The sequence below is a fragment of the Pleurodeles waltl genome, chromosome 1_2 (genome assembly GCF_031143425.1).
Source record: "Pleurodeles waltl isolate 20211129_DDA chromosome 1_2, aPleWal1.hap1.20221129, whole genome shotgun sequence".
Classification (NCBI taxonomy): Eukaryota; Metazoa; Chordata; class Amphibia; order Caudata; family Salamandridae; genus Pleurodeles; species Pleurodeles waltl.
The window spans coordinates 976,451,970-976,479,039 of record NC_090437.1 but is presented as its reverse complement, the minus strand read 5'-3'; the positions used below and the strand labels follow the sequence as shown (position 1 = coordinate 976,479,039).

Below are 27,070 nucleotides of genomic sequence, written 5' to 3'. Positions count from 1 at the left end.
TGCTTAAAGGTTTTCAGTTTCTTCTTTAGTTATTTTAGTCATTTATCTAATTTGTCCCCCGTTTTCCTGGCAACTGCCACCTCTTTTTCTTCTATACTCTTTCTGTTGTCCCACCGTTCTGGAAACATTGGCTACTACCTGAACCTTTAGTTTCCTATTTATGTCTACTTGTTAGTTTAGCCTTCAGACAATTTTTAGCTATCTCCTGTGGACGACCTATTGTGGACAATGCAGCCAGCCCATAACTTACTATTGGCTGGCTTTCTCGTCAGTCTCACACCCCCTTAAACACCCAACCTGCACTTCCCATGTTGCTCCCTCCCCCATCTCATCATTTGCTCGGTGCCTTGCTTTTTTTTCTTTTTCCTTTTTTGTCACCCACAGCCCCTGTTAGGACCTTTTATGACCTGTGGATGTGGTTTGTGGATTGCAAAGTAGTGAGGAATGGGAAATACAACTACCTCTTGTGGATCGGATAATTACTTCATTCCCTTTCCCCAAAAGACAGATTAAAACTAAGGGAGGAGTGAAACTTCAGCCCAATGATGGTGAGAGGTCAACATGTTCCTGCACCCATCATGCAACCTTGCTAGGAGGGCCTCAGCATTCTTCAGGACCAATAACTTTAATCGTCATTCTGCCATGAAACGTGGGGTGAAGTATGTATAACATGTATGAAAAGAAATACAGACAGTGAGCCCCAATGGTTTTGGTAACTGGCCACCGTTGTTGTTCTCTGCAGGAAATATACAACAATAAAGAGACAAACTAGACATGTTATTCATGATCTTCTACAGGCCTGGATGTCAATTTGTGATGTAATCAACAAGTGTATGAGCTGCCATGTATCATGTGAGCACTGCAAATCCGTACGAGGAATGTGAGATGTGTGTAATCGGACCACTATCATGTGTCTGCACCTACCCATAATAGTCGGCTGCTAGGCTTCAACTCTAACCTCTGACAAACCAAAACAGGACTACAGTAAACAACTGATTCAAAACTTTATCCCCCACAGCTGGTCTGAAAAGCAGCTAAAAGAGCTAGAAACAAACACAGAGATGACTTGTTAGAAAACTATCAGCGCCCAAAGTCACATAGATTAGTATTTCTGAATACCTTTTGTCACCTGGCACCGACAACTGAGAAGACCATCACAAGTAACTGGCACATTCTGAGCACAAGAAAAATCAATATGGCTGCATCTATGTTCATGTTTTAGCATAGCAGCAATCCGTAAGGCGTCTTAGTGCATACCAGACCCAATGGAATGCTGGGAAAAGATCAGAGTATGCTTTGGGCCGTCCCTGGAGTAAGAGATTGACTCCCGTGCAGCTCAAGTCAGTATGTTGCCTCACCCACCATGACACAGGTTGATTCAGGGCTACCTGTGTCATGGGTACAACACAGTTGCCGGGCTGGAGAGAGCATGCACAGACTCCCAGTCTGCCTGGGAGCACCCTAGCTGCAGGGTGCTCCCAGCCAATCCTAACGCTGCTCTGAGCAGTGTCAGTATTGGCACAGCGCTGGCTGGGAGTCTGTGCCTGGAACGGATGGAGCAGTACGGCAGAGATCGAGGTAAGTGTGTTTTAAAAAAAATATTATTTAAATGTTAACCCCCCCCACCCGCGACCTGCCTCGCCTCTTTGGTGCTCCGCAAGCTGCGACTGAATGTCCCTTTTTTTAATCTCTGGGTGATGCGCTTGCTCATTGGGCCTTAAGGTTTGCACATTTTACAGTATTGTGGAACTTTAATCTGAATATGGATAAAAGAGGAAACAGTGAGGTGGGGGCATTGTTAGACACTGTCATCCTTAGAGCTCTCACAACGTGTATTTAGCCCCATATATAAAGAAGGTCAGGTGCTTGATTAATTTTTTTCTAATATCAGTCTACACCTTTAAGAACCTGCACCTCTAGTCTAGGCAGATCATTAATCAAGTTTTGTTGGCCTTAGTAAAATCCCAACCCATGACAAATACAATTCCAAGAGTCACAAGAGCATTTCATAAAATTCTACTGAATGTATTTGCGCTAAGGAAGAGAGTACCCCCTCTCTCTGTTCTAGTGGAGAAAGACGCCAGCATGCTTTACAGCTGGAGTTGGAACACCTGCAATAAGCTAGCACCAGTCTCCTCACATATACCCTTCAGACACAAACCTTCTGAGCCCTGGTTTAAAGATAACCTCAGGATCCTGAAGAAACAATGCAAAATTTTAGAGAGGCAATGGTGAAAAAACTACAGGGCCGAGGACGAAGTCATCTATAAGGCAGCCCTAACAATACTATGCATGGGTGGTCAGGACAGCAAAAAAGCACACTCTGAGGAGAAGATAGAGGGGGCAGGCAATAAATCTAGGATAATCTTCAGAGTCATTAAAATCTTCATGTCCCCAGAGGCCTGCACTAGACGGCACCAACCCACTGTAGAATGGTGCAACCATTGGGCCTCCTATTTTCGTGGCAAGATTACAGCTATTCAAGCCAACCTAACATTAGTGATCCAGTTGGAGGAGAGCCATTCGGAGACAGTTTGCTCCAGCTCGGTCACTTCAACTACAGCTTCACTTTTACATTTTCAGCCTGTCCCTTTGAAAGAATCATTAGCGGCCACACGTGCCCTCAGTCAGGATCACCAGCTGATCCCTGTCCTCCAAATCTATTAGTGATGGGTGCAGCAGCCATGAATCCACTGGCCAATAGGGTGCTCAATGCCTTGTTGTCCTCAGCAACAGTCCCTGTGTCCTGGAAGCAGACTAAAGCTCTGCCTCTCCTGAAAAAGCTCGCAGCGGACCCTACAGAGGAATCAAACTAAAGGCCAATCTCTCTACTGCCAGCATTGTACTGTCCAATGTACTGGAATTTGTTTTTTAATCAACAGCTGTCTCAGTATCTCAAAACTAATGAGCTGCTCCATTCCAGCAAGTCTGGCTTTAGACCAAACTTCAGTGCTGAGACTGCAGCGACTGAAGTCACCAAACACAATAGAGGTACCAAGGACGAGGGGAGGAGGGGGTTGCGTCCTGATTGTCTTAGACCTGTCAGTGGCCTTCGATATGGTTCCTCATTCTATGCTCCTAGCATGCCTCCAATCTATCGGAATAGGCAAACTGGCTTTGAATTGGCTAGCATCCTTTTTGAAGGAAAGGGGGAGCAAGTGTGGGTTACCCCATACTCTTCTAGAGCATATGAGTGGGAGTGCCGCAGGGGTCGGCTCGGAGCCCCATACTGTCTAATGCGTACCTTACCCCTTTAGCACAGTAGGCAGAGGCCTTGGGGGCAAAGGTGATTATATACGCTGACAACACCCAGCTGCTGTTCACATGTGGGAAGGGAGAGGAGATTGCGGGACAGTATATTCAAATCTGCCTTTCTTCTGTTTTTCACTGGATGACCTCACATCAAATAAAGTGCAATGCAGATAAGACCGAAATACTATTCTTCTACCCAATCCTCCAACTGGCAGACTCTGCAGCCCAAAGACGCCCCTCTCCCAGGTCCCGGGGAGGAAAGGCCAAGAACATGAGCATTAAATTTGACAATCCTTTATCTTTTCAGCCACAGATTATGTCGGTGATCGGAACATGTTTTGGGCTCCTTCAGACACTATATTTTTTTTCTATTTTTTTCTACATGTCTGCAAGAAAGGTGATCATCCCGGCACTGATAACATCAAGGCTGGACTACGGCAACACCCTATAGCTGGGACTTTCGGTCTACATGTTTAACAAGCTTCAAGTGGTCCAAAATAAACAGGCTACATTTACTCAGCCTGCCCCCAAGAACACGTGTCCCGGCACCTGCGTGCTCTCCACTGGCTTCCGATAAAGAAGATAATTCTTTTCAAAACGTCAGTCCTACTCCATAGAGCACTGCACCACTCAGGGCCAGGCTATCTCAGGGCCAGGATTCGTTCCTATGCCCCCTCCAGAGACCTGGGGTCAGCCAACTGTTTTCTGACAAGGATCCCTAAGATCCGTTGCGTAAGATTGGGTGGACTTTCCCCTACCTCGGACCAGTGGCTTGGGATAAACTCTCACTGGAGCTATGCTCGGTAGCGGCTACCGCCTTGTTTAAGAAAAGGTTGAAGACTTGGATCGTTCAACAAGACTAGGTCATCTCACTGCTTCTCACTGCACAGCGTGGGTGACTGAAAGCTCAGCGCCGCGTCACTCCATGGAGTATCTGTGCACTTTATAAGTTCCATTTCATTCATTCATAAAGTGGCACCGCTGGGAGTACATTTCCTGTGATCGCCAGTGGTGTGGCCATTTTTTACATCACACGCCAACGCCTTTCTCAATAAAAAACAAACCTGCTGCTAGATGCACTGGCTCTTCGCCTCGATGAACCTCCAAGGAGCTACCGCGGGCCACGGCTGGTAAGAAGACATGGCTACTTATTTCCTGCCACAACTGCTACACTATTCTCCTTTGATAAGGTGAAATGTTAAACTTTTCATAGCATGCTTTTCGTTTATCAGTATGCAGCCGTCGGAATTTTTAATAAGACCCGAATGTGCCCTTCAACAAATACCCGTACCCTCTGGAAACCTAGATAGACCTTTTAATTGTCTATACAAATCTTAGATTCCTTGACCACTTCATGTTATTCTGAAGGCCAAGTCAACATCTCACTTTCCCTTAAATGGAGCAGGTCCTTTTGAAATGTATTTACTTAAGCAAAATCATAGACCTAAGCTTAATTATTCTTCCATGTCATTGCACATATTACATTATTACGGAGTCTCGATATAAATATTATGGGTTTTATCAAACATTCTTACACCTAGATTATATGCACACTGTGTCAGTGTTTCCCAAACTGTGGGTCGCAATAAATAAATAAGCCTTTACATTTTGTATTTATCTTGTGACATTTGATGTGTGCTCCAAGACAGAGGTCAAATGTCAGGCTTAGTCTCCCTACAAATTGTTGTTTATTATTTTAACATGGGTATTGCTGTTTGCTCTCTGACTCCAAAGTGAAAGGACTTTTTAAAGTGAACTATGTAATAATCGTGCTGGGATACATGGAGTGTGATAGGAAAGACTTTAGGATGTAATTATTTATAGCACACAACAAAATGTAAATACCTGTAAATGAACTGTACACATATTTGGGAGTATAGCAGCAGTTAACGAAGCAAAATTGAAGCAGATTTTGTGTAATTCTGAAGTGTGATGGAAACGATTTTAATAAGATCAAAACAAGTCAAGACACTTATTTCGTGATGTATAAGTGATAAATGTTCACTGTAACCCAAATCATTTTTGTGCTAAATAGTTTTAATAACAACACAGTATGTCTGTGCAATTTTTATGGCCATTTCAATGGAGAATGTGCTCTCTATAAATGACACTGCACTACCATACAATGCTTTAGTAATATTTTTGCAACAGTGTGCTCCAAATGCACCACCAACTCCTGCTGAATACATTTGATACACTTTGTGTGAAGCTAGGATTTTTCACGATCCTTATGACTTCAGTGATGCAGCATTGATGTCAGCACCCACAACTCTGAAAACTCTTTCAGCATCACTAGTGCAAAGGTGCTGAACTATGTCCCTAAGTCCAGATTTGAAACAAACCCTTGCAGATATTCCCAAGCAAGACACCGGGTGAACCTTCCAATATTTGTGCTGCTGTTTTTATTTCACAAAGCCATTTCAACATAGAAGATTCTCACTATAAGTATTCTCCGACAATCATCACCAGTGTGTATGACTCTCACACGTCAATTGCGAAATATGGATGTGGCCTAACACCCCTACCTCATGTCTGGTTTCTGTCTGTTTTGTTGTATATTTCCTGCAGGTGATAACAACGGTGGACAATTACCAAGAGCAAATGTGAGTCTCTTTCTGTATTTCTTTTTATCCATTTTATACACACTTAAACCCACATTACATGGCAGAGTAACTATTAAAGTTATTGGTCCTGAGTATTACCTAGAATCTCCTTGTAGGATCACAAGATGGGCAAGAAACATGTTAGCTTATCACCATCGTTGAGTAGAAGTTAAACTCTCCTCTTAGTTTTAATTTATCCCTTGGGGACACTGAATAAGTCACTATCCAGTCAACCAAAAGGTAGTTTTACTTCCCTTTACTCACTACTTAGCCCTCTGCAAACCTCATCAACACCAGCAGTTCACATAGGGCTATAAACATAAAACACTGCAAGTGTTCCTCCTTCACACAAGGGAGATGTACCCCACACCATAAAACTCGGTGCATGATATGAGGAGTAACCCTGTGATGAAGCATGCCACCTAGGAATGGGTGAGGGTTCTCGTCCTGAACAAACCATTTTGGGCCAGATGTATCATTCTTTACAATAGCGATTACCTAATTGCGATGTTTTGCGAATCGCAATTAAGTAATCGTTATTGGAATGTATGAAACTCCAGGGGCCAGATGTATCAAACATTTTTGCGGTCGTGCGTTTTGGTGTGTATCAAATCCAATTTGCGATTCTGTATCGCAAATTGGATTCGCGACTACATACCGATTAGGTATTAGGAATGGGAGTGTCAAGGGCGTCCCTTCCGAATACTGAATCGCAGAGGTATGTATGATTGTTTTGTGACCGTGAATGCGGTCGCAAAACATTCGCAGTTACCACCTACTTCAAGTAGGTGGTAACCCATTTGCAAAGGGGAAGGAGTTCATGCGAAAGGTTTTTTAAGAGCAGGCAGTGGTCCCACGGACCACTGCCTACTCTTAAAAAATGAAAAGAAAACTTTTCATTTTTCATTTTTAAACACATCCCTTTTTCCTTTAAGGAAAACGGGCTGCATTTAAAAAAATAAAAAGATTGCTTTATTGAAAAGCAATCACAGACATGGTGGTCTGCTGAGCGTAGTAGGCCACCATCAGTGTGATTGTAGCCATTCGCAATTGCTCGCAAATTGCGACCTACCTCATGAATATTGATGAGGTAGGTCCCTTTGCGAGCCCTTGTGAATCCCAGTATGAAACTCCTGGAGTTTCATACATTCCAATAACGATTACTTAATTGCGATTCGCTAAAAATTGCAATTAGGTATTCGCTATGTGAATAATGATGTATCTGGCCCCAGGAGTTTCATACTGCGATTCGCAAGGCTCGCAAATGGACCTACCTCATTAATATTCATGAGGTAGGTCGCAATTTGCAAGCCTTTGCGAATGGCTACAATCACAGGGATGGTGGCCTGCTGGGCTCAGCAGACCACCATATCTGTGGTTGCTTTTCAATAAAGCAATCTATTGTTTTTAAAATGCAGCCCGTTTTCTTTAAAGGAAAACGGGATGCGTTTAAAAATGTAAAATGAAAAGTTTTCTTTTCATTTTTTAAGAGGAGGCAGTGGTCCATGAGACCACTGCCTGCTCTTAAAAACGTTTTCGCATTCATTCACAAAGGGGAAGGGGTCCCTTGGTGACCCCTTCCCCTTTGCGAATGGGTTACCACCAATTTGAAATTGGTGGTAACTGCAAATGTTTTGTGACCGCATTCACGGTCACAAAAGAATCATACATACCTCTGCAATTCAGTAATAGGAAGGGACGCCCTTAACACGCCCCTTCCTAATACCGAATCGGTATGTAGTCACAAATCCAAGTTGCCATTCGGTAACAAGTTACCGAATCTCAAAGTGGACTTTTTACATACCAAAATACATTTTTGCGATGTTTGCGATCGCAAAAATGTTTGATACATCTGGCCCTTTGTCACAATTATATAGATCGCCTACTACGGAACCATCTAATATGATTGTTTCCCAGACTTTATTGTGCATCTTTTTGTGTTTTTAAAGGGAACCAGGACACCAGATAGGAAGTGTTTCAGAGTGTCAGTAGGCAAAATACCATCTGGGTGTTTTTCAGAGAGAGGGTGGGCAGGAAGGGTGTATTTTGGAGTGAGGGAGGAGATAGTATACCAGGTTTGTGTACTGAGCCTGGAGAATGCATGACAAAAAGTGGAATGTGGTGTAGGAGGGACAGGATGCTACATAGGATGTGTTTTACGTGAAAGGAAGGTAGGAGACCAGAATGGGTATGGTTTTCATGGTAGTGCTGGCAGGAGGTCAAGGTTGACATTAGTTATGGATGGTGAGATTGTATTTTAATTGAAGAAGGAAAGGGCTTTGTGTTAGGAATCTAATGTTGGGTTGTTGGGTGGTGTGATTGAGAAGTCTGCTATATATGGGTGTGCTTTAGGGGTGGAACCATTGCAAGGTGGCAGATATCGGTGATTCCATCATACGTTAGAGGTTCTGCCACAACAGTGTCATCCTTCACTCTCACCATCTACCAAATGGCAGTGATACAAAATGACTAATAAATAGATCTCCTCAGCTAAAAGGCCTAATTGAATTTGCAAAGGAGCCTTATCTACTTTGTCTTGACTTCAGTGTTTAGGTCTCCTCCGTCCAGCTTAAGGAATCTCAGTAATGCACTTTCACTATTTCAGAAAACAACCTTACCTACTTCTTGTGCCCAGGACCAGGCCAGGGGCTTCCAAAATTCAACCCAAAGCCCTGAATTACTCTGGGTCACTCATACCACACAGGCCAAATTCACAAACATGCACACCATACACTTAGGATGTTAGCGCTAGGATCTGGGTTACAGAACTTTATATAAGTGGGTGAGCAGGTTTCCACACCACTGACAGAGATTTAAAGTTCTGGTTACAACTATGGATTCACAAAATATGGTATGCTGCCACCATTGCTCTACATGCTAAACCCATGACAGGGGCAGTACTTCACTGCCAGTAAAACGAGGGCACGCTTGTTGGGCAGCTCTCGGTCACAGGAGAGGTCCAGAACCTCTCTCCTGTCAAGGGACAGGCCGAGGCCTGTGAGCACACTCTAGATTGGTGTGATGCTAGGCCCAAAATCAAATACTAGGATACCAGATACATGCAAATACTCACAGATACTTGCACTCAGGTAAGACGTAAATGCTTGTACACCATGCAGGGGACATTCTCGTCCCAACAGTGAGTATGTTTCATTTGTACATGTAATCAGCTTAAATATATATGGGACTAAAGGGACGGATCAGTGACACAATGATAGTATAAAACATCTTCAAATTGTTGATTTAGATTTTATTCGTTTTATTATTTGGATCGAATTGGATTAGGGGAGAAGAAAGTTGCTCTCCCTCTGATATGCTTTAATAGTGTGAGGCGGTCATATAGGAAAACTAACCTGCCAATCACTATAAAAGGTGCCCAAAGAAAAGTTTGAGTGTTATGCTAATGTTCAGAGAAATCATGAATATACCACCACCAAACTCAACCCTGGAGACACTGTGCCATGTACTTCCCACACCCATACAATTGGTTCAAGTCTCTGATCTGTTGTGGCCGTGGCCATGGGCACCAACAAGGAAGCAACTTCATGTGCTAATAGCAGCTGACAGTGTCACCAGGCAAAAGCCACTACTACATTACTGTACTCCGTCTGCATCTGGGCAAAGTACTTGTAGGCCTGGGCCTCGTCCCCTAAAGGCTTCCCTCATAAAAAGCCAAATTAATTCACAACATGGAACGTATGAAACTATATGGAACTGTGATTGATTGACGAGTTCCGCCCTACATAAGTAACTTGCTTCTTATTGGTAACTAAATGAAAATTCTATTACACAATTAGCCTTTTAGCGATTAGACTATTACCATTTTCATAGGGTTATGGGGGAATCCCATACAAAGTATATAATGAGAATAATATGCAGTCATTACCATTTTGAGTGTGGGGGGGGTCCATGACTCATGAGAAGCAAAGCTGCGAGTGGTTATTGATATCCCTCCTTCACCAGTGGTAAAGTTATACTCCGCACATCTGCATATGTGGTTTGTGTCATGATATATTTCTCATGTGCATTTCTTTTAACAAAATATGTTTCACCAAATCCTGGATGGCAAGTGTTAAATGTGTGCAGTAAGGTAAACTTACATTGAAGAGCCGTCCTGGCGATTAGCAGAATTGTTTCCCCATGTAAAGTAATTGTAACATGTAATCTGTGATGCAAAAATAGAATTTAGAGGACACCTGATGGGTAACCATGTAATATGGTCTAATGCCACCATCCAGGGATTCTGGTGACATAATAAACCACGAGGGTAAAGCTTTGTAAATGTCATAAGAACCCCCAAGGTGGCAAAACAAGACCGTTTTACAAGTTACCGGATATGCATTTTTTCACACTGCATGCTTTTTTGGGATGGTAGCTCGAAACAGCTGTTCTTCAGAATACAGCTAACAATGAGCACTGATTGGAATGAATGTGCTTAGATTTACGTTTAATGAATACATTGTTGGTAAACAATGGACAGTGGTGATAGGCTGTGCATTTATGCAGCTGTGTGGCTGCAGCCTTTACAACATAATTTTGGAGTTACACCACTTGCCATACAATGTGCAGATTTGGCAAAAAGAAAATTCAAGCATGAATGGATGAAAATAAAGATGTACCACCTAATTTGACTTTTTGCCACATAATTTAGGGAACATTGCTGCATAATTCAGATAATCTTGTGGTATAATCCTAGTGGCCCAAGCAATGGTAAAACTCTGCGGAGTGGTTTTGGAGCTGTAATTATGATGATGAAACCCATATTTCACAGGTAACTATGACATATTTCCTGTATTTCACTTTTCCTGTGAAATATGGAGTTTTATACCACAGTTTTTTTGCCCTTTTTAGCAATAAAAGCGCACCCACTCCCTCATCTGCTAGAGTCACTTGGTCATACAGTGGATCTGTATGGTTGTCCAACAACATAACACGTCACCAGTATGTTATGGTATACTAGTGCTTCATGTGAGCTGGTGGTCGCAGGTGGGACCCACCAGCTCTCATCTTTGGGGACTGGCACTTATTGTTCATCATCAGACTTTGACCCTCCAAGAGTTAGATAAAGGGGCAGGTAGTGTCTGGTAGTGGATTAAAGAGACATGAGGTGGAATCAAGACTGCGTAGCCATGGTATTTGGCACAACGACATGCAGTAGCACCAGCCATGGGCTTCTTAACAAAACTTTGGACCCCAGCACTTATTCTTTTACAAATTAAGCACTGTGGTACAGAATACCCTTTAGGTTCTGATTCAAGAACCCAAACACACCCAGGACCAGTACCTACACTGATCCAGGCACGCTGCTTCAGACCACATTCTTCACATGTGCTAGAGCAATCCTGATAGGGCAGATATTACTGAAAAAAGTTCATAGGCATTGGGGGTGACAAGCAGAGGGGAGTGCACAAAGAGTGTTTGGCCGGCTGTCTTGGGCTGGCCAAACACACACGTGTAGTAGGCTCTCTCCCACGCAGTAACACAGTTGCCCTGGCTGGGTGCTCCCAGCCAATCCTGATGCTGCTCTGAGTAGCGTCAGGATTGGCCACAGTGCAGGCTGGGGGCCTGTGCCTGCCTGGGCCGGAGATGAAGCAGGATCGGCAGCGTGCAGCATGGAGATGAGTTTTTTTTAATGAATGTTATTAATCCCCACCTGCGCGCCCGCTTGGCCCCAGTAATCCCTGAGAACCGCGACAGTGTAAAGGTTGCTTGGAAGCCAGAATTGTCTTAAATTGATGAAGTCACTTAAAGCTTTGTGATGAAAATAAAAATATATTCTTTTTGAGAGGTATGGCAAGGTGACCAGCTAAGCTGTGGAGTGTATACTTTTAATAGGCAATTAAAAAACGTATTTGCACTAGGTACAGTATGCATATTACGCATATCTCTATTTTGAAAGCACTTGTTTTATTTTAAACCTGAATCTTCTTGCACCCGCCTTTGTGGCAACCTATGGTATACTGTGTGTAATGCAAGTTTAAAATAATGAATGACATTCTGTGTGCTTTCTGTCACAGGGTGGGACCTCATAACACTAAAAACACACTTCACCATCCTCCACTGCACCAACTAGAGTTCAATTCTGTGGCTCTCTGGTTACAGAGATATTTACAGTGATCACATTAAGCAGTAGTGGTTTCACAACCTAAAATAGCGCACCACTCACTGATTATTGTAGCATGCATATGTTTTTTCATTTAGGGTGTGTGTTATTTTATAAGCAGTTAACTGAAAGTGAAAGATAAAGAAAAGAGATACAGAACATTTTGGTCTTTTAAGTCATGCCTTTGGTCCCGCCCACACGTTCACTGACCCCTTCCCCATTGCACTCAGGCTCACGGTTCCAATACATTTGTTAATACACTTCGACAGCTGCTCTAGAACAATAAATATCGGAGGATACATCACAGGCGTAGAATACTTTAATCCATAATATAGACCTAGACCAGCGGTTCCCAACCTTTTGATTTCTGTGGACCCCCACTTTAACATTAATGGAACCCAGGGTCCCCCACTGAATCATCATTGGAATCCGGGGACCCCCGCCTGAGTCATTACTGGAAGCTAGGGACCAAATTTGTCAATATTTGTTAAAATTTTCTAGGCTCTCGCGGACCCCCTGAGAAGGCTTTGCGGACCCCCAGGGGTCCCCGGACCACAGGTTGGGAACCATTGACCTAGACAAATCATTCACAAGTAGAAAAGAAACATTGTTACTTTCTTTAACTGTTTTAAGACACTCACTATCATAACTACCTAGGGACCAGATAACGCCTGTAAGTATTGCACCAAACAGGGTAATTCAGATTACAACTTTGTACCAAACACCAGTTAGCCATGTACCTTCATGAACATACTGAACCCGGTCTTAAGAAGATCCGTGAGGCCTGAAGACATGTGCTCAATGTCCATGCTGTCAGGTCGGTCTGCTTGGAATATTTCCTCCAGCACCTGCTTCAGCAGAGGTTTATATGCGGCCTGAAAAAAACCCATAAGAAACAGCATTACACCACCTGTGGCATAACATTGATTTAAGAAGAAAGGCAGTTCTGGAATTACTTTTGTTATTTGAAAAAACAGATACAAGATAGATCGCATAGGCATTAGTGACAGAGTCACATAGTGCTCTTCGCAATTCCTACAACCCCCATGTGTAGCCAGTTAAATGCCGAGTCCCTTGTTAGGCACATGTCATGTGGGATCTACGGTATTCACTATTTTTTTTAAGCTTTGCGTAGAAGTCCTTGAAGCAGGATTGTATAAACCCTGGACGGGTAGTGGAATTGAACATGAACATAAAACAAACAGACAGGAATTAAAGGTTTAAAAAATCAATAAATTGGCATTCATATGGTTGGTTTCATAAAAAAGATAAACTATAAATATATACATGTATTACCTAGTGGTGGTCAACACTAGTTAGTTATAGTTAGGACTTAGTTTTTATAGAAAAAGTGTTTTTTGTTTTGCTAATAACTTTGGCACCGTTTAATGAATCTTCACAAAATCCCCCCAAAACACTTTTCCCCCTGCATTTTTTCATAGGGATTTTGAACAGCAATAGCACCTGAACCACTGGACGGAATTACACCAAATTTGGCAGAAAGGTAGCTCTTGGTTCAGAAAGAGCCCTTTTTGTTATTTGGTTTAAATACATTCAGTAGTTTTCGAGAAATTAAAGAAAATATATATATATATATATATATATATATATATATATATATATATATATATAAAACACTTCACAACACTTCAAGAAGGAAGTGATGGCAGCCATGCTGAGACTCTGATTCAAGCAAAGTCCTTGGAAAAAATTTATAAAATATGAAAAGGGGCCATGGTAGAGTCACCATGAACCCTTAGCTCTGGTGCAGGGGCCCAAGAGGGACTCCTCCCACCTCCAAGAACACAAACAGCATTTTTATTTTTTTTATTTTCAGCGGGAGCCACAGCAGATTTGCTGAAAAATATATAAAAAATTTTTTAAAAACAAGCAGGCTCCCGTGCTTATTTTAGTGAAGCCCCGGGCGGGCCAGGTCACAGGAGCACTATAATTTTGAATGTGGGTAAAGAGAATGTGGGGGAATGCCACCACCATGGGGCTTTTACAAACCTAATTCGGGGGGGGGGGTGCAGGCCCCCCACAACCCTGGGGTCTGCCACAACCCCCAGGGCTTTTACTAGATCTAACACAGGGCGGCCTCCCGGACCCCAGCAGCCCGAGGATCACCACATCCCCAGGGCTTTTACCAAATCTATGCCAGTGGGTGTCTGGCACCCCCTCCCCCGGCAGCCCCAGGGACCGCTACCTTACCCGGAACAAATTTTAAAACAAATAGGGGGTCCATTTCGGAAGCCCGGGGACCACCACCTCCCTCGGGTTATTTTAGTTAAAGGGAGACCGTGTGGCCCCCCTTGAGGAGCCACTGATGGCCCTGGGGATTGCCACCCTCAAGGGCTGCCTCCTGCTATGACCCGGGGTACCCACCCCTGGGACATAGCTGTTCGCTCTGACTTGGCGGGAGCTTTGACAGTTCCTGCCAAGTCAGAGCAAACACTCCGGTTCCAGCAAGTGAGAGCTGTTAAACAGCTCTCACTTGCTGGAAGTGGAGGTTTCCTCTGTTTCCCGGCCCACAGAGATGCAGGCAGGTAAACAGAGGAAACATTGCTCTCACAGCTCCCTCTCTGTGACAGCAACACTGGCTCCCACAGGAGGTGGGGAGCCGAATGGGACGGCAGGGGCCTTCAGGGTCCCCCCTTGGTCCCCAACATTGTGACTGGGTACTCTTGGGGGCATCCAGGTCATATGGATGGGCCCTAGGGAATGGGATGCTTGGGGCAGAGATCGGCCCTGGAGGGGATGGGGGGATGGCAATCAGCCCCCTCCTCCCCAAAAAATATTTAGGCTGGGCTCCAGGGGAAGGGGTCCCCGGGGGCCAAGATCAGCCTGAGGAGTGGGGCCTCGTGGCCCCCTCTCCCCCCAAAAATGTTAGAAGTCCTGGCCCCAGAGGATGTGGTCCCCAGGGCCAAAACTGGCCAGGAGAGGGGGGGCATGCCGACCTGCTGCCAACTACCGCTGTGCACGGCCAAAGGCTGAGTGCAGCGCGGGGTTTAATGGTTATAGGGGTGGGTGGTTATAGGGGTTGGCTGCAAGGCAGTAGCCAACCCTTGCTGCGCACTGCCAAAGGCTGTGCGCGTTGGTTGTTGGATTAACGTATAGTATTGAAAATTACTTTACCTTAATAAAAACATAGAAATTCACAGAAAAAAACAAAGGTTACAGGGACATTATAGTTAGGAAACAGAATTAAAAAAACATAGAAATTCACTTAAAAAAACAAAGGGTAAAAGGACGTTATAGTTAGACTCACATTGTAAATGTGCCAAACCATAGAAATTCAACTGTCATAGTTAGAGTTATTTCAAGTAACTTGTGCCCTAAGGTAACTATAACTTGTGCCCTTACCATGCACTGCTAATTCCCCACAAATTACGGCACTCATGACATCTTTGATTACATCATTGATAATATCGATGCAATATTAGAAGTAAAATTTTTGCCAAAAAAAACTGTGTGGAGCGAGTTATAGTTACCTTACGGCACGAGTTACAGTTACTTGAAATTATTCTAACTGTCACAGGTGAATTTCTATGGTTTGGTATGTTTACAATGTGAGTCTAACTATAATGTCTCTGTAACCTTTGTTGCTATACATATATATAAACGGGTGCCTTCCCGGCTGGACAGGCCGGTTAATTATCAAAAACGAAGTTGTCCTCATGTGAAAGCGAACTCCCAACAGGTTATATAAACGGGTCTTAAAGCAAAGCCAGCAACTCACAGTGAATTCTTTAAGCAGTTTCATTATTCCAGGCCTTAAGTTATAAAATCATCTCTGGACACGTGTTTCAAGGTCAATCCTTTCTTCAGCAGAGAAAAATATAAAAGTGTTTCACCCTCGTAGGTGCAGCCAGTGCTGGAGGTGTTCCAGGCATCTCTTTCTTACTGAAAAGACCGGCTGGCTTCAGCTTGTCTAATTACAGGCACCTGATTAGTCTCTTTAAATACTAGTCCGCCCCAGTGGGCCTCTCAAGTGAGCAGTGCATGCTGGTTGTGGTGGTCCTGCAATTTTTTCATTTTGCCCCAAGTGGGTTGCTGGAGCCAAACAAAATAATGACCCAAAGTACAAAACCTTTGTAGGCGAATCCAAAGTAAAATTGTCAGATTTGCTGTGAATAACCCAACCTGATTGCTCTTATGTGACAATCCATTATTAGTCACACAGACCTGCTTCGATGTGCAGTGGTAACTAGAACTCATGCCCTATGTTACAGAGGCCTTATAGTTAGGTTCTCAATTAACTCGTTCAAAACCAAATTCATCAGTTATAGTTATTTCAGGGGTGTGAGTTATAGTTACCTTAGGGCACAAGTTATAGTTGCTTAGGGCATGAGTTATAGTTACTTGAAGTAACTATAACTGTTGAATATCTAAGGTTTTGTACGAGTAAATTCAGAACATAGCTCTAACGTCCCTGTAACCTTAGGGTTTTTTAAGTATATTTCTATGCTAGCACAAAACCAGAGGAATTTAGCAGTTATAGTTAGAGGTATTTCAAGTAAAAATAAATAGCGGCCTAAGGTAAATATAACTTGCGCCATCGACAGGCAGGGTGAATGCAATCAAGTGGAGTTCCGATACACCAAGTAGAACTCCTTGGTCACAATTTTATCTTGAGACTTAGTAGCTCAAAGCTTTTAGCAGGGCAAGGTTTAATACTGAAGACAGCGACGTCCGCTACATCATTATGAAGCTGAAGCTGTTGGTTTTAGCACCAAAAGCTCTGAGTGGGAGAAAGCTGGATTTTGTAACCACAAAGGTCACTCAGCTACTAGAACAGATTTTTCCCCTTACCCCAACGCTTTGCCTTCACAACTACAAAATACACAGGACAAGTCTGAAAGCTATGGACAGGGAAGGCTTCAGAGGGTTAGGTACCTTTACTGGGAAGTCCAACTGAATCTATTTTCAGCACATGAAACATTCAGAGTTTGACAAGCCTGGTGTTCTTGCCCACCTAGGGTGCACCCTCTCAAGGAAAGCCTCAGCATCTTATCCTGTTCCTCCGAAGGAGGAAATACTTAGTCCCATCTTTCTCCAACTGTTGAGCAAGTTCCTCCTGGTCACTTCGGCAATCCCCTTGGGTCCTCAGAGCCAGTGTCTAGGCACCAGGCATCTCTCTCTAGCCAGGCCTCCTGCAAGGTCCAGACCTCAGTGGTTGCTGGGCCTTTATGGAGTCAGGAGACCATTCTGCTTTTTGTGATCTTGGATCAGGCAAACACAAGGCCAATCACTTAACAATTAGAGAACCGTTCAGGTCCGTGGGTACCAGCAGCAATCAGGAGTCCATGAGTCCTTTTATTTCAGCAGGGTCTTCTTTCGTCCAATATTGTCTTCTCAGCTTCAGGAGTGTCCTAAGGAGGTGGGGTTGAGGTGACAGTTTTATCCTGTGCACTAGCAAGTGATTGAAGAATGTCCTACACCCAATCCTGTCTACTTTCTTGCTCTTTATCCATCTCCTTTTGTAACAATGCATCTTTACTTTACTGTAGAAATTGAAGGAAGCACCACATTCAAAACAACTAACCCTTTCATCCATTTGTAGGTGCTATGGCTCTTGCTTAGCTATTGTCCTATTTAGATGACGTCCTCTCCCTACTGTCAGGGGAAAAACTGAATCTCCCTTCTGCTGGGGCTGGAACCAGGCTCTAGCAGGGCTTTGGGGATGAATGGGAGCAGATCATGACAGTCCCATTTGGCATCTCCAAGTAGAGGCTGTGTGAAAGCAAGCTTTTTGTTCTGAAACCCACTCCCAGGTGCCTCATCTCTGTTAAGAGGCAAGTAGTTGAGAATGCATCTGCTTCTCTAGGTCCAAAGGCTGTCAGTTTCCTCTAAGAGGTGGGTTATTCACTGTTAGTTAGGATTGTGCAATACACTTCTACAGTGGGTTTCGTGACAAACTGGTGCTGAATCAAGTTTTACCTAAGGTAGCGCACCGCACCGCACACTATCACTTTTCTACTAAACTTAAAACCTAGTTTCACCATCAAATTAGATTTTCTAAACTAACTAGAAAATAACAGTGATTAATTTTTCTAGCATTTCCTAGATTATTTTTGTGAAATAAACATTTAAATTGCACTTCGCCTGTTTGTTGAAAACCTGGCCTAACCTGCCAAGTGGAAACAGCTTTCGGGTATAGACTGAGAGCATACTATTCCCAATATGTTGTTTGCATCTTTTTTGGAACCTTTATCACCCAGCCCTATGTCCTACCCAGGCAAACTATAGGGCAAAAGTATTAATATATAAAAATAGGTGATCTTACATGGGAAAGGCACTTTTCACTGCTGTGTATCACTGCATTGCTTTTAAACTGGAGGCAAGCCAGAGCACCCATATATATTTGTCTTGTGTGTGGGTGGTTGTCGTGGGTAACCTCCTGAAAGAACTAGAAGTCAGGCTTGTTATGGTTTCAGTCGCTATTTTATTGGCAAAAATACACGTATAGATCCTCTACTTCCTCTTGGTCTCCTCGGTATATAGTCTTTAACTGAGTTTTCTTCTCCAGCCCTCTAATGTTCTTCCTTTTTCGCTTTCTTGTAGGTGTGAAGATGCCTCCGGTATCTCGCTCCACCCATCCCGTCAACCTTGAAGGAATATCGAGAGGATACAAGGTCAGGTAAGTGCATAGGTTAAGGTATTAGGGTTGGATCAAGGAAAGTGCTCATGAGGGCACGTGAAGGGGAAGCTGCCAACAAGTGCCTGTCCGACCTTCATGACAGTCAATCCTACCCCAAATCTCCCTCACACTTCTGCCCCTTTTGTAGAACTGGTCATCATAAAGAAAGACCGTACCTTGTGACGCCATGACCCTCTTGGGTCGTGGCCAGTGTGGATGGCCCTCAGATACACTCCATCGCTTCCCGGGATCTGTTTCTCTTCCTGGGTCCGTTGCTCAGGTCCCATGGCTTCCTTCTCCCTGCTTGCGGTCTCCACGGGTCCAGGGTCTTCTTGACGACGGCTCCTGACCTCCACGGGTCCTGCGTCTTCTCTCTGCCGGCTCATGACTTCCATGGGTCAAACGTCTTCTCTCCCTCACTCTCCCACCTTCCACTCTGCTCCTACGTTGTCCCAGCAAATCACCTCCTGTTCGGCTCGCTCCGCCTTTAGGCCGGGAGGTACCCTGAAGTATTCCTTGCTTCCGGTACACCAGCAGTCCGAGGTCCCTCCGGGGCATAGGATGGTGTCGCTTGTTCATCCGAGGACTGGTACACTGCCTGGATCGTCACGGTGACTTTGTGACAGTGGTGTTAGTACAAATAGCAGACTACATATTACATTTTATATTCATGTCTTTGGTCCATTTTTGTACCATCTACAATGGCTTTTTGAGAAAATTAATTAAGCCAATTTGTTGAAACCAGTTTTAATAGTACCATTTTAGGGGCAGAGTATATGCACTATGGCACTGAGTAGCCGTGTCACAGTGCAAAGGGTCCTAGTATTCGCAAAAATAGGGTCCGCAAAAAGGTGGTAAATCCATGGAGACCATGCAGAAAAAGGTGGATTTCCAACAAACGTAATACATATAGCTCCCGGTCACTGGGAAATCAAAGGTGCTAGCTGTCGCCGAACATCCATAAAGAACAGGTTTGTCTTGTTATGGTATTGAAGTATCCATGTCAGACTAATCTAGGAGTAGATCTCTGGGTGGGTTACTGACCAGGGGAGTGATGGGCAATAGTAATCACCAGATATTCCAGCTTTGATCTCTCCAGGAACTGTTGGCGAATTAAGCCCTCAGTCTAGAGCTCTATGTTTCTTCTCTCAGTATTCTCTGAGAGGCCAGTCAGACCTCCATGTCCAATAGTTTGCTCTAGTGATGTTCAAACACTGCCCCAATCTTGATCAGTGCAACGCTTATTTTTGTCACCTTGTCCTCAAGGCCAATCTCCCTAAACTTTAGTTCCAAAATGTTCTCTCTCACCTTATACATTCCCTATGTTGATGTTATTATTCAATGCATCCATTTTATCACTCAGCATTTTATTACCCTCAGCGATTAGGTATATGATGTCATCAAATGGCTTGCCAACAGAACAGATCCATACCTTAGCGGCAAGCACATATGCTGTGGAACCCCATGCCCTGAACTTCACAAAACTATCTGGCATGGTGTGCTTTGTTCAGACAATTTTATCTTTCTTCAGGGACATATGTTGAACTTTTCCTGGCAATGGATCACATGGCCACTCTCCAGCCACCTAAGGAGTCTTACAGAGATCCAAGTGAGAGAAGAGTGAAAGCAGTAGATTAAAATATCCCTGTGCCTGTCCCTGATATTTATAGGATCCAAATAGACCAGGTCAGGAGTGGAGGAAAATGAGGGTCAATAGCACTGTGGGAATGTAGTTTAAACACCTTGGTATTTTGTATCTGCCACAGCAGCAAGCCACGCAACTTGTGGCACCATCAACTTATGTGGACAGGAGTGCTCAGCAACAGGGCAACTACATCACACAAGGCATGTTACTGTTGGACAAATGTGAAGTTAAAAATGACATGGATTCCCACTTTCAATGTCACTATCAGATCAGGAGAGCAGCCCGCACCCAAGGCAAACTACCCTTCCAGGGAGGCTCAGTCGAAAGAGAGCATGTAGCACAAATGAAAGAAGAATAAGCATATTAGAGCCCTGAAACTAACTACGAAACACTTCAAGAAGTGTCCTGTAGACCACATTTAGTAATGAGCAAGGGTGTCAATAGGCGTGAGTGGGCAAGGTCTTGACTGCTTACCACCCCCTTCCATACAAACCAAGGGTGCTCCAGCATGCATGTACCCCCATGTCCAGATAAAACTAATTATGTTATGGGGCAGGGCCACAGTGAACACAGCTTGAACCCTCAGAAGGCAGAGCTAATACCCCCCTCCCGGTTATCACAGCCACTTCTAAGCTCTGGCACTGACAATTTCACTCTGGGCAAGTGGTGGTCACTACTACCCTTGCCGACTGTCAAGTCTCCTGTGAAGGAAATTATAAATTTGTTGCAGAGCACAGTGGCGTCAGGAAGTTCACATGTGCTCCTATCGGCTCCTGACCTCATCCTGGAGGTCACATCACCAGAACACCACCCCAGAGCTGTTTCATCAAAATTAAGGTCAGATACAAGTAACAGTGCAGGAGATACATCCAGCACTAACTGGAGGTGGCTCCCCGGCGCAGATCCTTGGCACTTGCCATAGAGGCTTGGCTGTCATCTTGCACTACACTAGGAGGTAGTCTGAAGGTGGGCGGTAGATCATTATGCTGTAGGGCCATGTTTCTTTCCCCAGACTTTGCTGCTAAAGCTATACTCATGGAGCTTGTAGGCTCTGGAACACTACACAGCCCAGAGACTATAACACTGTCTAGTAACTCTCTGTGTCAACCAGAAGCACCCCTCTCCAGTGGGATAGGATTCTAGTTCACTTTTATGTTGTGGATATATCAGTTCTCGGCAGAGTCAAAGCAGTAGTAGCCATTGATCTTTCCTCCTTTAGCCTAGGGTTTCAGAGAAACTACTACATAGGGTAGATGAATGACTGCTTTACTAGATATGTGCAAAACCCCTGTTTAGAAGATGAAGTCGACTGGCAAAATTATAGGAATCAATTATTGTAGCAGATCCTACATTTCTTCAGGTGTGGCTCCTCCGCTAGGGCGGAGGAGCGTTGCCCCCCACCCCCCCACCAGCAGCTGCAAACCTTTTACTACAAAACAATAACATTGTTTATTATCATTTTGTAGTAAAAGGGGCGGGCCACAGGCTGTGACGAGCAATGAGCTCAGTGCGCATGTATGTTTGGCCGGCCGTCTTGGGCTGGCCAAACACACATGCGCAAGGTGCTCTCACCAGCCCGGCACTGTGTTGCCGGGCTGGAGAGAGCAGGCACCAGCTCCCAGTCTGCCTGGGAGCGCGCTGGTGGGCCGCTCCGAGCCAATTCTAACGCTGCTCTGAGCAGTGTCAGGATTGGCCGCAGGGCAGGCTGGGAGCCTGAGCCTACAGAAGAGGAGCGGCGCAGTGGTGGCAGCAGCGGCGGCGGTGACAATTCAGGTGTTTTTTATTTTGTTTATTAATTTCGCCCTGCGCAAAGCCCTGCACCTACAGAGCACCGCAAGCCTGCATTTCTTGCAGAAATTCAAGAACTGGCTGCACCAGCCCAGGTAGCAAACACACCTATTACTTGTGAGCAATTCAAGAATAATATGAATTGCAGACTGCAGTATTAAAACTGGATCTGGCTTAAAGGTAGTGTCATCCCTCGCCTTTTTTGTAAGGCTCCTTTGGGAGTCTCTTGTGGATGAGCCACAAGAGGCACCTGAATGCTTTGGAGCAGCACTTAACCTGGTATACTACAAGCGGCATTTCAAGGGCCCCCAAATCTACTTGTCTTTCTACTGAAGAAGGGCAAGAACCTAGAAACATATTTCCAGAATTTCAAGCATGGGCTGTGCCAACACTGGTGGCAAACGCCGTCTACGTGTGATAATTCAGAAACACAATAAACTGCATCTTCTAGAATGCCATGGGGGAATTGGTGCAGACTGCTGACAGTGTGCTCAGTCCTCGTTGCTTGTTAGGGTCTTCTAGGAGTCATTGGTTTACAAGTCACGATGTGAACCTGCACGCTTTGGAGTGGTACTATACCTGAAATACCGTAATCTGCATTTCAAACCTACTAGCTACTTTATGCTAAAGACCGGCAAGAACCCTAAAAACACTTGTCCAGACATACAAGCACTGCCTGCTCCACCAGTGGCAAACACTTTTCTACTTATGAGCAATTCACAAATACAATGAACCGCATCTGCCAGAATGCAACGGAAGAGGTACTGCTGACGTACTAACAGGTAGCTCCCCTCTCTTGATTCTTCCTAATCCCTCCTACAGGATAACATTTCCCTTAAACTCTCATGTTAATCAGCTTACATGGCTGTACTGTGAGGGTTCACATCTAACAGCCAGAGGATGCTAGCACATTCGTGTTGTCTTTTTGTTCCCCAGTTTTACTGCTGTGTACTTCATTTTTCTAAACAAAGATCTACTTTACTAACATATACATGTTATTGGACATGGAGTTTATCGTCTATAATATAACTCAATACTTCCTCCTAGAATAAGTCTTGACTCCATGAGTGTGCTGCTTCTGCAGAGTGTGGTATACAATAAGTCTTGGCTAACAAGTGTATTAGTACCCTACGCTCTGGTACACAACTGGTAAGAAACAATACCCACCATGGCTTTTGCCCAGTAATCACTGACTGTCCCGGGACCCAGGGAAAGGTTCCAGTGTAACCAAATCCCAGTAGTAACCATGTTCAAATAAATATAAAAAATATTCATTCTTGAGTGGACTTTGCTGTCAGGATTCAGCGGCAAATACACAATTGACATTTTGTTTTTCAAGTACCCGTCATGCTAGGTGGGCTAGAGGCATCGCCATACTCCGTCACCTATGGAGTGACTAAGACGGACACTTCCTCACAAAATCTTTGTGATATTCAATTAAGCTTATGCAGCATCCAAAAAACTCTTCTCTCTGGCTGATGTTTATAGTGATTTCACATTTTTATTTATGGTATTGGTATATCTCGGACTTAGCCACAAGGGCACACGAGCGCTCAAGAGCCAGGTCTTCGTGGAGACATGGAGGGAGAATAGACATTGTGGTGGTCTCCACAGATGGCACTGTTAACAAGACTGACAAGTTAAATGGACTCTTTAAAATATTCAATTAAGGAGGAACAGCACCAAGCAACGACTCATTAGATAAAACTGCATTTCTTACGACTGGGCCATCATAACCCCCGTGTTGTTTAACACAGGCATCTCTGTTCGGTGCCTCAGATTCATTAAGCACAAAATGACAAAACGTTTCTAGACAATATTTGAGTCTTCTCTGCCCATCATTTCAGCAGACGCTGACTGGTTTTCTGGAATAAAGAAACTTTTGCCTGGGGAGGATTATTTGTCAAGTATCTTGATCTTATTATAGGAACAAATATGTGTAGTTTGATTCCCCTCTAGGAGGAACTTAATGTCGGTTCGAGCACTTAAATGCAGTTAGTTGTTACGGAATGCAAGGGGTCGCCTGGCTGCTGATAAGGAAAACTGACAAAATCTGAAAGCACTTTTTAAGAGGCCAATTTAAATCCCTGGAGATGGTGCACAAAGACCAGATGTGGAAAGGGCCCCTGCAATCCCGAGAACTCGCTTGGCCACTATATGCTAACCAGAGTAACATTATAGAAAAATACTTCAAATGTCCATAGATGTGGAAGGAAATGTATACATGGCACGGGAGCTGTGGTAAGAAGCCTGCCTCAATGGAGCAATACGTTAATGGAATTAGGTTAAGGCAAGAGCGTTCTTCCATTTAGAAAAACACTCACTATGTAGTTTTTTCAAAAAAATAATTCATATGAATTCTCTCAAATATACTGTGGACTGTAGTTTGCTTTCCACTTTGGGAGGAAGACTATGATCTACATGCCTTAGAAAGTTACTATCATATAAAATTCCAACAGAAACACAACAACAAAAATTGTATATAGTGATATTGGAAAAATCCAGTGTTGTAAATATGTGGCTCTATATTTATTGCACATTGCAGCTGATGTGAGCGTTACCTATACAAGTTAAATTGTGTTTAAGGAGACATATAAAAAGAGATGTTATCTAACCTTGTGGAATATAAACGCTGTTTTGTGCTGCCTTTCAGGTACTTCTAGAGAGCAGGGGATACAGCCATTTGCAGGTTTCAAATGAATCTGTGGGTGAACAGCGAGAAAAGCGTCCTGTAACAAATCTAGCACTTTGTTGAGTCCAGCCCACGGTGGCCCGGCTCAGGCCGGCAGGCGAGGGGTTCCAGCAAAGCACTGGATGCGCCAGCAGGATCCCTGCCTCAGCTGCACTGAGGACAGAGGGCCGAGGCTAGAAATAAAACTTGGCCCTTTGCTTGACAGCACAAGCACTAAGCAGAACATCTGGCCAGCAGAGTGCAGGAACATTGTAATCTTTGTATCCCTGATTCCAAGCCAAATATACTTTTGTGGGGAAGAGAAAAAACATCAAAGAAAACAATTTGAAGCCTCTGTCAAGTATTTCTTTACAAGCTGCGCTCTAGTAAATTGATCAAAGGAATAGAATTTGTAAATTTGAGTAACATTGTGTTTAGAAGCTGTACAATTTTCACTGCTAAATCAAAAGTAGTAAAATGTCTGCACGCAATATACTGAATATAGCCTTGTGCCGTTGCTTTGTCTACAACATGGGTACTCACAAACATTTTCCCAGGGGCCGCACTCTTTGGTCTGTGTTGTGACCGAGGGCCACATTGAAGCTCGCAGGGCGGCAGTCGGAGGGCTGGTGGTGGGGAGGGGTAGTGGTAAAGTGGTTGTACGCTAAGTGAAGCGTATATATCTAGTGTCTGAATTGCGCAATGTGAAACCAGAAACTTGGGTATAAATCCCGGCTTCTCCACTTAACCAAATTGAGTGATCCTAGGCAAATGTTTGACTTCACTTTTCTTCCTTTTTCTTCATCATCCCATATGAGAACCTTGAAATACGTCTTCAGGATGTATGCTGCATAATACCTTCTGTGTCTGATTTAATCAAATTTAATGTTGTTTGTGTACAACAGAAACCCAGCCCTCCCAAAGAGTTCACATAACAGCTGGCTTGCCTCTTAGTTCACAGTTCACATTGCTGCCAGGGTGTGGGGGAAAGGGGACTGAAAGTTTTTTAATTTATGTTTGAAAATTATCACTCTAAAAATACTTCTCAGTGCAGTGATATAATTGTGTGTACTAAGGTGAAACGGTTCTGCAGGTTAATGAAATGCACCTTTTGAATTTCAAACAGATCATACTTTTATATTTCTGCTGCACTATGTCTCTAATAATGAAGGTGTTTCTAAAGTTGAGTTCCAGGACACCCTAGTTACTCCCTTTTTCAATTAGCCTCCAACTAAATACTTGCCCGTTTAGTTAAGTGTTTAGTGCTGGTGCCACGTCAAATAAACAGCAGCACAGTTCTGCTGTTGACCTGTGGGCCGCATGTAAATGTCAGGAGGGCCGCATGCGGCCCCCGGGCCGTACTTTGAGTATTACTGGTCTACAACGATGTAGAAAGGCAAGAAGTTTACACTATGAGCCCAATTCACAAAGTTGAAAAACTTATCTTCGATTGGAAATTCGCTGATCCTGAGTGATAAGATCAGTGGGCATTTCCAGCTTCAGCTCGGATTTACTGCAGCAGATGATCACCACATTTACCAAGTGTGTATTGTCCAAACAGGCGCAGGACCAGAGGCACATGTGGGTGTTATCCCAGCAAACATCACATCTACAAACTCATAAGCGGCAGGAATTCACAAAGCGTTTGCAGCTCTTTCCCCACTTCCAAACACACACCTAAAAATACTTTTGTAAAGTCAGGAGAACCTTTTAGGGAAGGAAAGGAAAGCACACATCCCCATATTTCATGGGGATCAAAGGAAATGGGTCTCCTTCACAGCGAAAAATGTTTTTACATGGACAGAAAGTATTTCAAATAAAATTGCTTTTCCACACTTCCACCTTCCATATTCATGTAGCGTTTCCGCCATTCTCTGTAGGCGGTGCTTTAAATGGAAGAATAGAAGTGCAGGTGCTCGCTCCTTAGAGTACCTGTCCGATCTAGAGAAGGGCGGGGACTCTCCCATTACCTGTACTGGAGCAGTGCTGAGAAGGGCAGGTACCCCCTTCAAATTAAAGAATTGCAGGTACTCAGTACCGGACAGTACCTGCCCGTTTAAAGCACTGTGGGTAGGAAGCCCACTGTAGTTAAAATGAGAGAGCAGATGCCCTTGGAAATCTTATTGTTGCAGTTTTCCTGGAACTCTTCCATAAAGTTCCATGAATCAGCGAAAAATCTAAAGCTACACAAACCATTTGCGAGAAAGTACGGCTCGCAGATGCTGTAAAACAGGCCCTGAATTATCCGACTGGTGAGAGTTCAGTAATGCATTACAGTTTTTTGTGTAAAAGCTCAACTTTCAGTTGCTGTTATGCAGACGTTGCACTTACACCCGGCCAGCTCACCATGTATCCGCGCTCGCGCACC

General features: G+C 44.0%; 1 protein-coding gene across 1 annotated transcript in view; it reads right to left on the bottom strand.

The window, feature by feature from the left end:
• SCFD2 (sec1 family domain containing 2) overlaps positions 1–27,070 on the bottom strand; it is a 1,619,339-nt gene that overhangs the window by 129,128 nt on the left and 1,463,141 nt on the right. The window contains exon 7 of the mRNA XM_069201324.1: positions 12,699–12,833. Within this exon, the coding sequence (XP_069057425.1) occupies positions 12,699–12,833 (135 nt within the window). The remainder of the gene's footprint in view (positions 1–12,698; positions 12,834–27,070) is intronic.